General features: G+C 35.9%; 1 protein-coding gene across 4 annotated transcripts; it reads right to left on the bottom strand.

The window, feature by feature from the left end:
• Positions 1-635: 635 nt before the first annotated feature.
• On the bottom strand, positions 636-4,528 carry LOC113329211 (F-box protein GID2-like). 4 transcript variants are annotated; one of them, XM_026576178.1, is made up of 4 exons: positions 3,438-4,528; positions 2,901-2,909; positions 2,060-2,779; positions 636-1,221 (listed from the first exon to the last, which is right to left on the bottom strand). In XM_026576178.1, the coding sequence occupies exon 1, from the start codon at positions 4,468-4,470 to the stop codon at positions 3,934-3,936; it is 537 nt and encodes a 178-aa protein (XP_026431963.1). In that variant the 5' UTR covers positions 4,471-4,528; the 3' UTR covers positions 636-1,221; positions 2,060-2,779; positions 2,901-2,909; positions 3,438-3,933. The 4 variants fall into 4 exon arrangements, with proteins under 4 accessions (XP_026431963.1, XP_026431961.1, XP_026431962.1 ...); XM_026576176.1 differs by lacking the exon at positions 2,901-2,909 and having other exon boundaries at positions 636-1,407; XM_026576177.1 differs by lacking the exon at positions 2,901-2,909 and having other exon boundaries at positions 636-1,225.
• Positions 4,529-14,619: the final 10,091 nt, after the last annotated feature.

Below are 14,619 nucleotides of genomic sequence, written 5' to 3'. Positions count from 1 at the left end.
TAATAAACCCTAATTACAAACCAAAAGAATTGCAGTTGTATATATTATATTTGCTCCGGAGGAGCGGATGATGAGAATAAAGTGGGAACGTTTCCTTAACTCTTTTTAAGAACTATAGAACTACGTAGAGCTTGTCTGTTAAAAACAATAAAGCAAAGCTCTAATTAACTTAACTTCCCAATCAAGAAATCTTAAAATGTAAATAATTTCTGAAATGGGCTTGTTTTGGTTTGGTTTGCCAACTTCAAAGCCCGGGTCCCTAAACTGTATCCATTTAACTCGGGGTGGACCATACTTATTGACACATTTTTAGACTAAATTGTTTTTTCCCATGTTTTTCGGCAGTAGTGCATCGCAAAGGCGCATGAGAACCCCGGGAAATAAAAATGAGCTCACAGATGCACATCTTCTCTTCTTTAGGGGGTCTGAGAGCTCATAGAAGCGTCTTCTTCACTTCAGAGAATCTGAGAAATTATGGGAAGCCTATCCACATGGCGCATGTTATATCAATAAGGGACTATGTACATTTAAGAAATGCTATGAAAGGGGTTCCGAAAAAAAAGTATGGTGAAAAATGAGTTAAAGAATGTTATTCTTCAATTGAGATTTATAATTCGGGTCGTTCAGTTTCGGTCTACTGCAGAAATATTTTAGTTAATGAGCAAAATTTACAACTTTGAAAGTGAAGCTACAACTGAAGCCACAATGTTATGTGTCGGCGCATGTTATGAGCAAAATTTACAACTTTGAAAGGTACTTGATAACACGGAAGAGAACCATTTCAAAGATTGTTTTATGAGATCTTTGGTTAATAGGGTTCTCGAGATTACCATAAATTCCAAAGTAAATGGTCCCTAGTATCCTGATCTTCATGGCAAATGTACCATTTTGATGCAAGTTGGAATCCTCTTTTCTTCATATTATCTTCCATTGCACAAGCACCTCCTGTAACTTTCCAGATGTTGCTAGCTGATGAACACAAGAATTTCAGACTTTTTATACCAACCCAAATTACCCAATTGAGGTAAAGAAACTCCGCTTTCTCGTAGCACGCTGAAAATATCATTCTAGAACCACTCTGAACCATCTTGTCCTCCCGAGAATGTAGAATAGGCGGCAATCATAAGAAATTGAGAAAAATTCTAATAACTCTCAAGGGACATCCCGTAACGCATTGAATTCAACTTTCCAACAATGAGCATCATAAGAATGTTTTCCTCCCTGGCTTACAATTTCACCAAATAGTAATCAGTTCAACATGGTAAAGAAATTTCACCATACAGAATCCAATCCTGGTTACTGACCAGTTCATAGTCTGTAGGAGTTGCTGTCCATCAGATAAGCTTTCTAAGGGACAGCGCCCTCTCTCTAAGATGCAGAAAGACTGGTATGTACTAAGCAAAATATCTGGGCAGAAATGCAAAAAATATCTGTCTATATCAAAACATGTTCAACACTAAGAGACCGTGTAAGATATAAATGTGTCATGCCATATATTATTTACATGAGCATCAGTAAGTTAAGTGGATGTTTAGAGTCCCAATGTTGGAAGATCAGTCATTTGTAAGCAACAGCTAGAGTTAAAATTCCAGTTATTCAGTTAACACCTACACACATTCCAGAATGAACGAATTATTCATGATTGGGACACCAACTTAGTAGGATTCAGTACTTCACAAAAAAAGACAAATTTTCCTTGCTGAAACTGACTGGGGACTGAATGTCCTCGTTAGACAATTTTCAGTTCGAACAAATTGAAAGCGGTAAACCACTAATAATCCAATTTGTCATCATTACCCTTGTAGTTTGACCAAGCTCTAGTAGCTCTACTACTTATATGAGTTCCTCAATGTTAGGTTGGATTTTCCATCTATTTCATGTAAGAAAGAACCAAAAAATTTAGGATAGCCTGAAAATGGTTTGTGTTGACTCAAGATAATAGATCCTGAACCACTAAAATAGTACGATGCACATAATAAGATCTACCACACAGACATTGCAGAAAACCCCACAGGAAAATTAAATTGCACCTAGCTCAAGAGTTTTTCTAGTTTTATACCTGATAGTGATCGTCAGTAATATTCTGCAGTCAGTGTTTATACCCCAGATGGGTTTACCAATAGAGGTGGCAAGGGGGAGACCCTTATTTGTTAACCTCCACACGGACATGCAAATCTCTGGGGCAATGTCTTTGACCTTCCATAACTTTTTCCAGGGGAAGTGTCACTGTGAAGAGATGAAGAGGAGGGCAGAGACGTCCTCGACTGCTTTAGGAATGATTTGGCAGAGAAAATCCCATTAGGGTGTTGTTGCATCCAAATTAACTTGTCTTCACTGAAATCTTCATGGCAAGATAAAGGTACATCTTTGATGACTCTAGCTTCATTAGCAGCAAAGACATGATCAATAATTTCAGAGTTCCACTTTCACTGCCCAGGTATCATGAGATCCTCCACTTTGTTTACCTCCACACACTTGGTTGTAGAATTTAGGAAGCGAGAGTTGTTTAGGCTTGGTAACCAAGGATCGTGCCATATGGAAATTTGACTACCTTTACCCACTGACCAACAACAGTTCTCCTTCACATGATGCCTGACCTGCACCATTGCACGCCAAGCAAAAGAGCAGTTTGTGGTTCTCTTGCTGTCGCAAAAGTGTGAGTGCCTCAAGGAAATGGTTTTGAAGGATGGTTCTCCGTATGCTTTTTGCAGTAAGATCTCTGTATAGATCACCCAGCGCCCTGATACCCAGGCCCCCCACATCTTTCTTGTATTCAAATCTGCTCCAAGAAAGGAAAGCAGAAGTTTTCAGTACAAAAGTAAGAGAAGATAGATCTTCAAAGATACAAGTGAACCAAATTGGAAATCCTCCTAGGTAGATGAGGTGGGCACAAATAGTACCAAATCAGGCTGCACTTGACAAAAAAACATATAACCATGTTAGGGAAGTTTGTTGCTGAGCGAAACTGACTCACTACAAGTGACAATATCAAAGGAAACAAATTAGAGGTATAAATATTACCAACGCATGCATCAAAAGATTCTCATAATGTGCTACATTCCAAGCTAGATGATTCAATTAAAAGTTCTTAACAGCAGAATTTAGATAAGAGTAAATGTAATAGAAATTGTCAGATTGAAGTGTCATGAGTTATACGAATGAACTAACCGATAATCTAAGATTGGGTTTGCCGACCAGTAATTAAACTAAACATGGGTCATATATGCATGCCGGTTGCCTTGTAAAAAATGCGAGTTTCACGGAAATTGGTCAAATCCTGGCAACTACTACACTGTCTAATCTATCAACCCAATCTGAAATTACAGATTGTAGCCCTTTGAATGTGTAACGAAATAGTTGACTATGTTTTTTAGTTTCGGATTGAAGATGACAGTAAGAAGAAAAATTGGATAAGAGTATGAATGAATGAATGTTACCTGTAAAAACTGCAAGGCTTTTGTATCTTCTTGGATGTTCCAATACCATCATGCTTCAAAACTTCATTAAGATTGATTAGAGAGATTAACTGATTGAGATAGAAAGTTGAATTTCACAGATAAAATCATTTCAACTATGAGAATAGTTACAAGGTCTCCAACAATACCAATTCGAAATAGAGGAAACAGCCACTGATGCACAGTCACAGAAATTCATTACAACTCAAACCTTTAGACTTTGGACTTATCTTCTTCTACCCTCACAAACTCCATACGACACCAGACAATTCAATTGAACATAAGGAAATTTTTCTCACTCAGATTTCAGACTTACAACTACCAACAAAAACAAGAAATTTTCATTTAAACAAATTTCAACCTTACTCAGGATTTTAATTTTCAGATCTAATACAAAATTAGAAATTCGAAATTTAACTTATTAAAAGAAACAGGAAAATTACTGGAAATATTAAGGATAATTACTAATTTCTCGTCTTCAATTACTTGTTTTCCTTTTCATCATCATCTCATAGTATCGAATTGAGAGTAAAGAAAGTGAAAGATTGACTTCATCTTTTCCCCAATTAGGTTTTGGTTTCACAACTGCTGATGATGATGATGATGATGATGCAATTGAAGAAGAAGAAGAAGATGATGATGATGAATTCTTCAACAGAGGCCAGATGTAAAGAGAATGAAGACGACGAAATCCACCTAAAGCAAGAACAACAGAACGAAGCTGTCGATTACCACAACCAATATTTTGCCAGTGACGAGTACAGATAATTTCCCATAACCTTTCATCTTCAGCCATTTCACTCCATCTTTTGTTGACACAAGCTGCTGTTGCTAATGTTTTTGCATCAAAATGTTTTAATACTTCGAATGCTAAATCATCATTTAGTTTCACAAATCCAATTTCATTATCATCATCTTCTTCTTCTTCTAATTTGTTCTTTCTTTTCTTCAATCTGTCATCTTCTTCTTCAGTTATAACAGAATGATTTGGATCTTCATCGGCTATTCTCTTCATCTCTAATCTCTAGATTTACTTCTAGGAAATCTGGAGTGCTGGGTTTCTCTTTAGTCTTTATCGATAACGTAAAGTTGGAGTAAATGATCCATTTTCATTCGTCGAAATGACAATGATACCCATACCATTTTTGACGTTTTACGATGAAAACTTGATACCTCTGTCCCTGGTCAGTAAGTTCGCGAATCATTCGCGAATTTTTTCAGTATCACGAATTTTATCATCTTATTCGCGTACGTTTGCAACTCCGAATTCAAGTCGCGTATTATGTGGCATTCCCGGATTATTCGCGAATCGTTCACGAATTTTACATATCCCGAATGATACGTCCGCTTAATTCGTCATAAATTCTTTAGCTTTTACTTTTCAAAGACTCCACTTTTTGGGCTTTACTGCCTCTCGAGCATACATGACCGAATATTAGACGTGTTGTAATTTTTATGAATCAAAAAAGACTGAAGAGATTTGAAGGTGAAGGTGAGAGAGATCTCAAACTCACTAACCAAGCATCTAAACCACCATATGACGTCCTCTTAGATAACTAATGTTGTATATATTATTAATATCATCATATTAAGTTTATTTTTTCTTTAAATAACTCACACATATGCATAAAAATTGGTCTATGACCTTATAAATACAAATTATTTGTTATATATAGATACCGAATTTTCAGAGCCGAACTCACATTTATAAATCGAATTATACACGTACGTATGTCGTTCCGAATTATTGATGAATCACGTCCCGTTGACCGAATTTTGGACCGAATCTGGATTTTACAAAACCGTATAATACTCGTACGTTTACCGTTCCGTACGTTTGCCGAATCCCGAATTGCTAATTAGGCTTTTATCTTTTAATTAAATGACAACTTTACCCATGGAATTTTCGTTTATTCCTGGCTTACTCTGTGGATATTCAATTGGCACGCGCTACGGTTGTAGTTTCCACCGAGTTCAGGCATACTCTCCGGCGACTGCGACTGTGCCCATGCCGTTTCTATCTCTACCAAACTTAATCTGTCAATTCTGGGTTAGCTTAATTCCATATTGCAAGTTAGCTTAGAAAAAATTGTACAGTTGTTCCAAGATGGTTTTGTTCAAGTGCACTCAAATAATCACTAGTGGAAAATGAGGTTTTAACTACCCACATCCGCGACTCTCATTGACCGTAGTTTGACCCATGACTCATCAAGACTGTCTCGGATTCAAAAAAAACACGGAAAAGTTCGCAATCGATTAAAAACAGTCTCTCAATATTAATTATTTTATCCTTATTCCGTGACCCATGCTGCTACGGATGATTAGTGATGTATCTGTGGTTAGATGAGCGGCTAGAGATGCTTGAGATTTGAGCCATTGATCTAGATAAGATGGATGGCTGGATCCTGAAGAAGAGACTTCGTTATTACCGAGGATAAATATCTTCTTCTTCTTTACTAGACTAGATGCGCCTCTTCTCTTTATTCTTCATCTTCATAGACTACTCTTCTCCATCTCCTCTATCTTCATCTCCCTGCCAAGAGATTAACTTGCTGCTACTTGTAATACTCCTACGTACCACTCTCTTCTCCATCTTCTAACTACTTCAATTTCCACATCCCCTTTATCTTCATCTAGAACTATGAAAACCCTATCTTCTTTTTTTTTTATCATCACAATCAGAAAACCCTAACTTTCTCCCTCGAAAATCAGCAGGTATAAACCTTAATTTTTCCCAATTCTCACCTGTCACTACTAATATTTCTGAATTGTAACTTTAATTTTAAAGATCTACACTTCCGTTCTGATCAGTTTGTGGTTTGACTTTGCAGATTGTTTTAGAGGTTAAACAATTCTAGATGTTTCGTATAACGAGAGAAGAAAAAAAACCTTTTACTTTTCAAATATAGGATTTTAATAAATTATGTTTATTTTCGAGGATTTTGATTTTTTGGGGATTTCTTTCTCTGCGTGGTATTGAAGTTGATGATTTCTATTTCTAATCCTTGCAATTATTAATTTATTTAAGACAGTAAGTTTTGTGTAATATTATTAGGAATAAATCCTAAGCCACATTCTACTTGTCTGATTTTTTCACAGAAGTACCATCACTGCTGCTCAATCTCAGGTTCCCCATATATTCTTAGTTGAGGATGTAGATAGTTTCCAGTGTTTTTATTGATTTCTTACATTTCTTCGATCTGTGTTGCAGGTGGATTCTTAGTTTGCAGGACAATTTGGAGATGCTTGGTAAATTACTTCAAATCTCCATCTATCAGATTGTCGAATTTAATCATGCTCAGAGTATACCTTTGCTGACCAATCATGAGTTTTTATTTTCTTTTTGTGGCTAGACTGTTGCAAAATATAGTATTTAGATTGGTGAGAATCTTAATTGTTGAAATTCGTAGTTCCATCTGCAGACTGGTAACATGAGGTTAAAATTAAGAATCTCACTTCATTATGCCTGTGATGTCATGTTTGGAAGGAAGGAATTGTTTCCATTAATTGTGCCAATTATCTCGATTGTGCCAATGATAATTTGTAAATTCGGATTCTATGGAATTTAGAACTATCTTAGTATCCATTTTACACGTACACGTTGAATGTTTAGCTTCTCATTTTAGGAACCGCCCGTTGAAATAATACAGCACTTTGTAGAAGCCCAGGGGTTTATCAAGTACTTGTGCAAAAGCATAGTGGATGAAAGCTTTTTCTTTGTATATGGAATTATGTTGAAATGATGTATGCAGTAGCAGTTTTGGGTTTAAAAGTATTATTGTGGCCTAAGGAAAGTCTAAGGTCTGATTGTAATGGAAACAAGATAGGGATACATGTCAGACTTTGGCAACTAAAGTCGAATCCCCTGTTTGGTTGTTTTAATCGACTTTGAATTGTTTTTGTTTTGTTTTCTGTTGATTGCAGTTGGGTCATTCTTAGATGCCATGGCAACAAACTTAAAGTGGATTGTTTTTAGGAGCTGTTGTTGTATCAATTTCAGGATCTGTTGTATTTGATTCATATTTAGATTCTCTCTAGGAAGTCTTTCGGGTAGGAGAGAAAATTTTCTGAGTCGCTCCAGCCATATATTATATGTCTTACAAATTAAGGTAAGTTCAAATTTTCATTGATACTAAAATTATGCTAATTGATTTTGTTTATGGAGTGGAATATTGAAATGAGTTTGTGTATTTTACAGGACTTAGGTTTGTGTAGTACTGGATACTAGTGTTGCTGAACATTTTCTCTGTAGTTTGCTTATGAAGATGCTAGAAGTTGAACATCCAGGTGCTAAGGTAATATCGATACATTAGGAATGCGTACATTTTTTATTCTTTGGGTTTGTTTCTGTTCTTGAGAAGGATTAATTTTCAATTTTAGTTCGAGTTATATGCAAATGGATCCACTAAATGGTGATTGTAATGTCGCTTCAATTTATCGTACATTTATTGAGGAAGTTCCTTATGTGAATGAGATTAATCACAGGGTTTAAGCAGTGGCTCTTGCTATGTCACTTTCCTTGTCGAGGAGAAGGACGTCCGTATCTCAAACTTGTGGGAATGCAGGGCTATTCTGCGTAGAAGTGGTGTGGCTGAAGCTCTCACTAGGAACCACAGTTCGAGGAGAAGATGAGTGGAACAAAGAACAAGGTAGTTATGTAGTAGATCACGAACTCCTTAAGAAGCAAAATTGTTGAGCTCTTGTAATGTTTTTGCCTTGTAGAATATGGAATGAAGTCACATGTATTAGAAAGCAATTAAATACATGTTATATGTTTGTGTAGGTAATTTCTTTAGTCATTATACTATGTGGTTACTGTACTAGTTATGTGCTATAGGTTCATGTCGAATCATAACTATTCAATCATGTTGTTGGTTTCAGGGAGCAAAATCTTAGGAAGGTGCTTCTGCGAAATTAATAACTTGAATTGTGTAAGCTCTTCTTCTCAAGCACCAAATATTGCCACTCGTGCTTGATACAAAGCCTAAAAGATATTAAAAAAAGAAAGGTAACTGTTCTCTATTGTTTTCTTTGATATATTTTAGAATTATTAACTTGAATTGTGTGTGCAGATGGTTTTTATGGAATCTTCTTGTCTTGGTTCCTTTTTCGAACTAACTTGAATGGCTTGGCAACATAGGCTAGTTTAGTTGCTTATATACATAGTTAGAGACACTTTTCTTATATGGGTTTATAGATGGTGTGATTTCTGAAACGCATTTCTACTGTGTCCTATAATTGTTTGTTGAAATGTCACCAAGAATTACTATTAAAAGCATGATTGTATAAATGGGTTATCCTCATGTCATGGTGTCTTTAAACAAGTATAAAGGTTCCATCATGACATGGGTTAGCCTCAAATTGAACTAGATAGTTATAGGTAATTATCCAACAACTTTCGGAAGATATTTCTCGACGATTTTGGATGAGCGCCTAGGAAAATATACATGCTTTAGTATATGCAGTGAAAAGCAACAAAAATGATTAATACCTACAATTGCGTGAACAAAAATGATTCAGTACATTTTTATTGGGATTTTGTCAATGCTTTCTTCACGAGAAATGTTTATCTAGATCTCCTCTATAATCTGTTAAAACAGCATGATGTTTGGACTTATAAATTAGAAGTTATAGCTTGAAACGTACATGTAGTCACAGTTGAGTTTTCCTGAAGGCAGCACCTGACACAGTCTTGTCTTGTGATTTTGAAGCATTGAACTTTTAATTTGGCATGAGTTCCTTCTAGGAAGTTGTAAAGGGTTGTGAGAGCTTTCGGGAAAGGTGTAGCATGCTTGATTCAGGTCATTAATTTAGGAGTTATCGCATTGCAAAAACAGCATGTTGGTGCTGAAATTTCTGAAAAACGGCTCTGTTGGGATTTTTCTCATGATACGTTCCCACATTTTTGAACAACTTAGAGCATGAATTAGCTCGGGACTTAAACCAAGAACTTTTAGATATTTATGAGAACTTTTCCGTGAAGAAAGTAATTAAGAGACTTATATTGCATTAAGGTAGATGTTTTTAACATGTAAATGGCTCTTGATATACTGTGTGAGTAGGGAAGAAATTCCAAATAATTCTTATTTTGCAAGCATTTTATTTAGTCTAAGAAGATTATAAATCCTTGAGTTTGGTTTACTTTGCGAACCTGACTTATCCATTCTGAATTTGGTATGTATGTGTGTATGGTTGTCGTCTATGGTGGCACAGCCAGGTGAAATGTTAATAACTTGGTGTTTTTAATCTGATTATTGATTATAAAATGTTTCATGAAATTATATTTGAGTCATGAGATTGTCATTTATAAACAAGTGCTGGACACATAATACCTTTATCTGCATTCATAATAGGAGAAGACACTCGGACATTGTGGAGTGACAAGTGACAACAGACTACATAAGCAGCAGAAATCTCAATGATAAACAGTAAGTTCTGTCCCTAAAAGACCCTCTTCATCTTTACCTAGCTAGAGCTTATTGGTGCTTACTTAGACTTGATCATCTTGTTAGTCAATGTAGCCTTATTCAACCCACCTGGTGCTCTAAATAGCACAAGTTTGGTGTATTCTATGAAGCATATTTTATTATATTAAAGTTTTGTGAGTTCATAATTCTGTTAGAATGCGAATCTTTAGTCCTTAGAGGTACCCGAGTGTTGGCATTTTTTCGATTGATAATTACTTACATGAGTTTCGTTGTGTGTTTGTCTTGCAATGGTTACTTTAGTGTTCATACTTAAATTCTGAACTTCATTATGAAATGTTTTCTTGGAAAATGTATTTCGATGCAACCTTTCTTGATCATATTACGCTTAGCTTTTGATGTCATTGTGACATTCTATTTCTGTTTACATCACTGTATTTTTTAACCAAAGGAATACCAAACAGATAAGGCAGCCTTAGAATGGAAAAGTAGAGATGCCTCATGCACCTTATTCTTTGTCTAAGGCAGAAAGGGAAGTCATCTGTAAAACTCTTAGCACACTTAAAGTTCCAATTGTTACAGTGCGAATTGGAAAAGGAAAGTATGCTTGAAAGACTTCCAATTGACCTGTTGCCTGTTGATACGAGCTTGAACATTATTCCCCTTTGATATTAGTATTTGCATACCAAAAGCATTCCACAAAAGTAATTCCCTTATAGTCCTTTTCTTTTCCATTCCCAGCTTTCTCCATTTATGTTTTCACTCTTGTGTTTTGATATGTAGGTTCTATTGATATCCTGGTTACTTTGGAGCTTACACCATAGTGAGAGGCATGGTATTCTCAAGGCATGTTTTATATGTTTCTTTTGGTTTGGAATTAGCTCTGCAGCTTTAAAATTTCGATTCTTGCCTATCACACATTGTCGGAATGTCGTCTATTAGTTGAGCATGTCGTTAGAACTTACTAGCTAGCTTGGACATGTGTTGTTCTGAACTAAGAATTTCATTCTTATGTGTAATTTAAACCCAATGAATGAAAGAATGGAAGTTGAATTCTCAATTGGAGTTTAAATTTGAGTTAAATTTGAATTTCAGTTTGACTTCGACTTGACTTTGCTGTGACTTTGACTTCCATTTGATTTGACTTTGACTTGAGTTCAATTTGACCTGACTTGACTTTGATGCAGTCAGATTTTTCAGATTTAGCCATTCAGGCATTTCAGCAAATCTGAATCTATATTTTTTTTTATATTATAATTTAAATCTGAGACCCACAATTAAGGGTCTGTACCTCGTTACCATTGAAATACGTCGTTATTTTGAGGCCCACGGCTTAAGGTCGTACGAGACAGCGACGCTTTATCAGAGACCCCAACAGAGACGGTTGGAAGTAGTCGTATAATACGTATATATGACTTGTTCTGACGGTCGCGGAACTTCTGTTTTCCACTAGTGAATGCCATTTCTTGCTTCGTACATATGCTTTATTTGAAGCTTTTAATTAGAACTGTAATTGGCAAAGTGGACATGTTTGTTTTTGAGAGGTTAAAATTAGTTACAGAGTATTTGGATACAATTCTGCTTCTAATTCTGCTTCTAATTCTGCTTCTCCAGAAGCAGAAGTCAAAAGTCCAGATATTTTACTTCATAAAAAATCTACTTTTTTACAGCTCTTACAAGCTCGTTTAAGGGTTATTGTATGGCGGATGATGACGTAACAGATTGCAATCTTCCATATTTCTTATCGATTTTGTCTCGGTCAAATTTACTCGCTGACATATGTCTCGTGACCAAGAATTTAGTTAGTTTCTCTTGTGACACGATTTACTCAACTTGTCTGAAGTTCACATTCAGGCTTCAGAGGCAAAATATTGGTTAGTTAGTGCAAAACCAGCCAGTCTTGGCTTGCAACATTAAACTTGCCTCATACTACCATTTATTTCTTTAACCACATTCTGACAGTATCTTTCCAGATGTAAATACTCTACTACAGCTTTCTTAGCCCACTTGATTGCCTCCAGCGCTGCTAAAGCTTCTGCTTACTCCTCATCTTGAGTTATGTCTGATTTTGATACTACTTATTAGAGCACTGCTCGGTCGAACTCGCAAGTGTTTCTATCTCAACCTTGTTTGTCAAGTTTAGTTGATCAAAACTATATACTTGATTTATAGTCTACTTATAGCAATGTCTCAGACTAGAAAATAAGTGTGTAATTGAGCATTAGAAGAAGATCTTATAAGGAGCTTGGTGGAACTTCATCAACAAAAGGTATGCGGAGACTAAAACTTATCAATCACTCAAAAATAAAGTCGTATAACTATATAGACATTGTTCTTATACACATTTGAAATTTGGAGTTTTGTTTAACTCGTATATTTATTTCTCGAAATACAAGTTGGAAGCTTTCATAGGTAAAAATTACCTTGAACATCTTACATGATTTGTGTGAGACAGTCATTCGATGTTAACTCAGAAGTTTCGTATTGATCATTCGATCACTTGAAAATTACTTGAAGATAGTGGTATGTGTAAGATTACCATTTTCATTTTTGAAGGATGTTTCAATGATTGAAATGAGAGTTTATAATGATTAACCATATCTGGACACAACACGGTATGCATACCTAGTATGCGAACTGTATTGTGTAGGTTTAGGTCTGGAACACTTGTTTGCATACCTAGTATGCGAACGGATTCACCTGGAAAGGTCCAGAACTCTTGTATGTGTACCTAGTATATGAACGAGTTTACCTGAGCTAGGTCCGGAACGGTTTTTTGCGAGCCAGGTTGGCGAACGGATGGACAAGGCCACGATCTAGAGCCGTTGTTTGCGCACCCTATTTGCGAACACAATGGTTAAGTTCTGAAATCTGTGATGTATGATTCTCATACTCATGAACTAAAACATTAATAATATAAGGTATGCGGATTAACTTTGCAAACCGTGGCTTAATGTTTGTGAATTGATTCTTGTACGATTACGAATCAAACCGACTTTGTTTCAATTTTTTCATGATTCTTTCTATGAGATACTGAAAAATTGAACAACTCTATTGACAAAAAATTAGATTCATTTGATTATCTATGATGATTGATTGATCATCATATTTGATCTAGAAGTATTAGATGAATATGGCTAAGTTGAAAGTGTTCATATGCCTAACTTCGGTTGACTATTATTGAGACAATTTGGTATACATGATTAGGTACGGTTACCCATATCCAAATGAATGTATATTTCATTTGTGTGTAACAAGATAAGAAAACCATCTAATTGTGGAGATTGAGTTCTTTATTACTAAGCATACTTAGCTTAAATCTGAAATCATGAGTTCATTGATAGACGCATTTATGTGTCTATTTTCATCTCTATTGTGTATATTTTTAGTACCCATTTTTGTACTTATTTTGGTATTTTATCTCTTTGTAGGTGTTTTTGGAGAAATAAGCTTTTGCGGCGAAATTGGCTCAAAATGTGGCATGTGATCCTCCGTAGATAACGTACCAGAAGCACCCCAGAAATACCCCGGAGGAACCCCGAAAAAGTGTTGAAAACATCCCAGGAAAAATTACTAAGGGCACCCCCATGGCAAGTGCTAAAGGGACCCTACTCTGGTTAGGGGGCGTCCCTTCTTCAAAAATCAAAAAAACGAATTTGGCGGGAAATTTGGAAGTTCACTGGCAGATTTAGGGTTAACATTTTGAGCCATTTATAAAGAGATTCAATGGCACGTTTTCGTTGGTCTGGACTTGATATAGCATAACAAGGTTGGTGGGCTTGATTTGATAGAAAGATTTTGGCTAGATAAGACGGGAGAACAAAACAGAGGAGGTGAAGATATTATCGGAATTTTTGAAGTTCCGTGAACTGTTGAAGAGTTTTCTTACGTGCAGATGGGTTTTTATTATCCTGTTTCGGTCAAACAGGGTTTTTAGATGAATCAGATTCGAAAATAGAGGAAGAAATCGTCGAGTTGGATAAAACAGAGAGTTGTGTGCATTCTCGGGAAAATTTCAAACTATTCGGGGAAAGAAACACACGGATAAGGAAACAGGGCTCTCTGTTTTAGTTGAGAGTATATTTGAGAGAGTCTGGGACATGGGATTGGGTTTTGATAATCTCAGTTGACGCGTAGAATAGAAAATATTGCCGTGACTTGGAAGAGAAGGAAAAAAATGAGATTTCGTGATATTTTATATCTCTGTAACGTATATAAGGAATTGCGAGAGCCTGTAGAAGGGAATAAAGAGTCTTTGGGGGTCGAACATAAACACTGCAGAGTTAAGAATCACGCTGCAGAGAAAGTTGCAGCAGCAGGAGGAAGAAGACGAAGCTGAAGAACATTGGATGATCGAAGTCAGTCGCATCAAAGTGCTGTTTATCCACAACAACAAAGAATTATCGTTTCCCAGCAGTCTTATTTCTTCTGTATCTTTAGTAACAGCCTGTTGCAACGCCTACAAACGTTCCAATTGATATGTTTTAGTGATTTTTCTTGTATTATCATCTTCAAACATCTTTTTGAGCTATGGATTATTATTTTGAGGAGGTGTTTGATATGAGGAGATAAACCCCATCACTGGGATAATGGAGGAATCCATGTTTCACAATTGATTGGTAACTATATTTTATTCTTTTGACTTTTTGCATTATGTTTAATCGATTTATGATTTTGATTAATTAGTTGTGATTTCGTTTGATGGTATATGCTTAGACGTAAGAGCTTAAACTTTTCTC

This window comes from Papaver somniferum, unplaced genomic scaffold (genome assembly GCF_003573695.1).
Source record: "Papaver somniferum cultivar HN1 unplaced genomic scaffold, ASM357369v1 unplaced-scaffold_115, whole genome shotgun sequence".
Lineage (NCBI taxonomy): Eukaryota > Viridiplantae > Streptophyta > Magnoliopsida > Ranunculales > Papaveraceae > Papaver > Papaver somniferum.
This window is presented reverse-complemented; position numbering and strand designations above follow the sequence as displayed.

What these genes read in the sequence shown, in the direction of transcription:
- LOC113329211 (XM_026576178.1), bottom strand. Translation starts at nt 4,470, where the DNA reads ATGAAGAGAATAGCCGATGAAGATCCAAATCATTCTGTTATAACTGAA.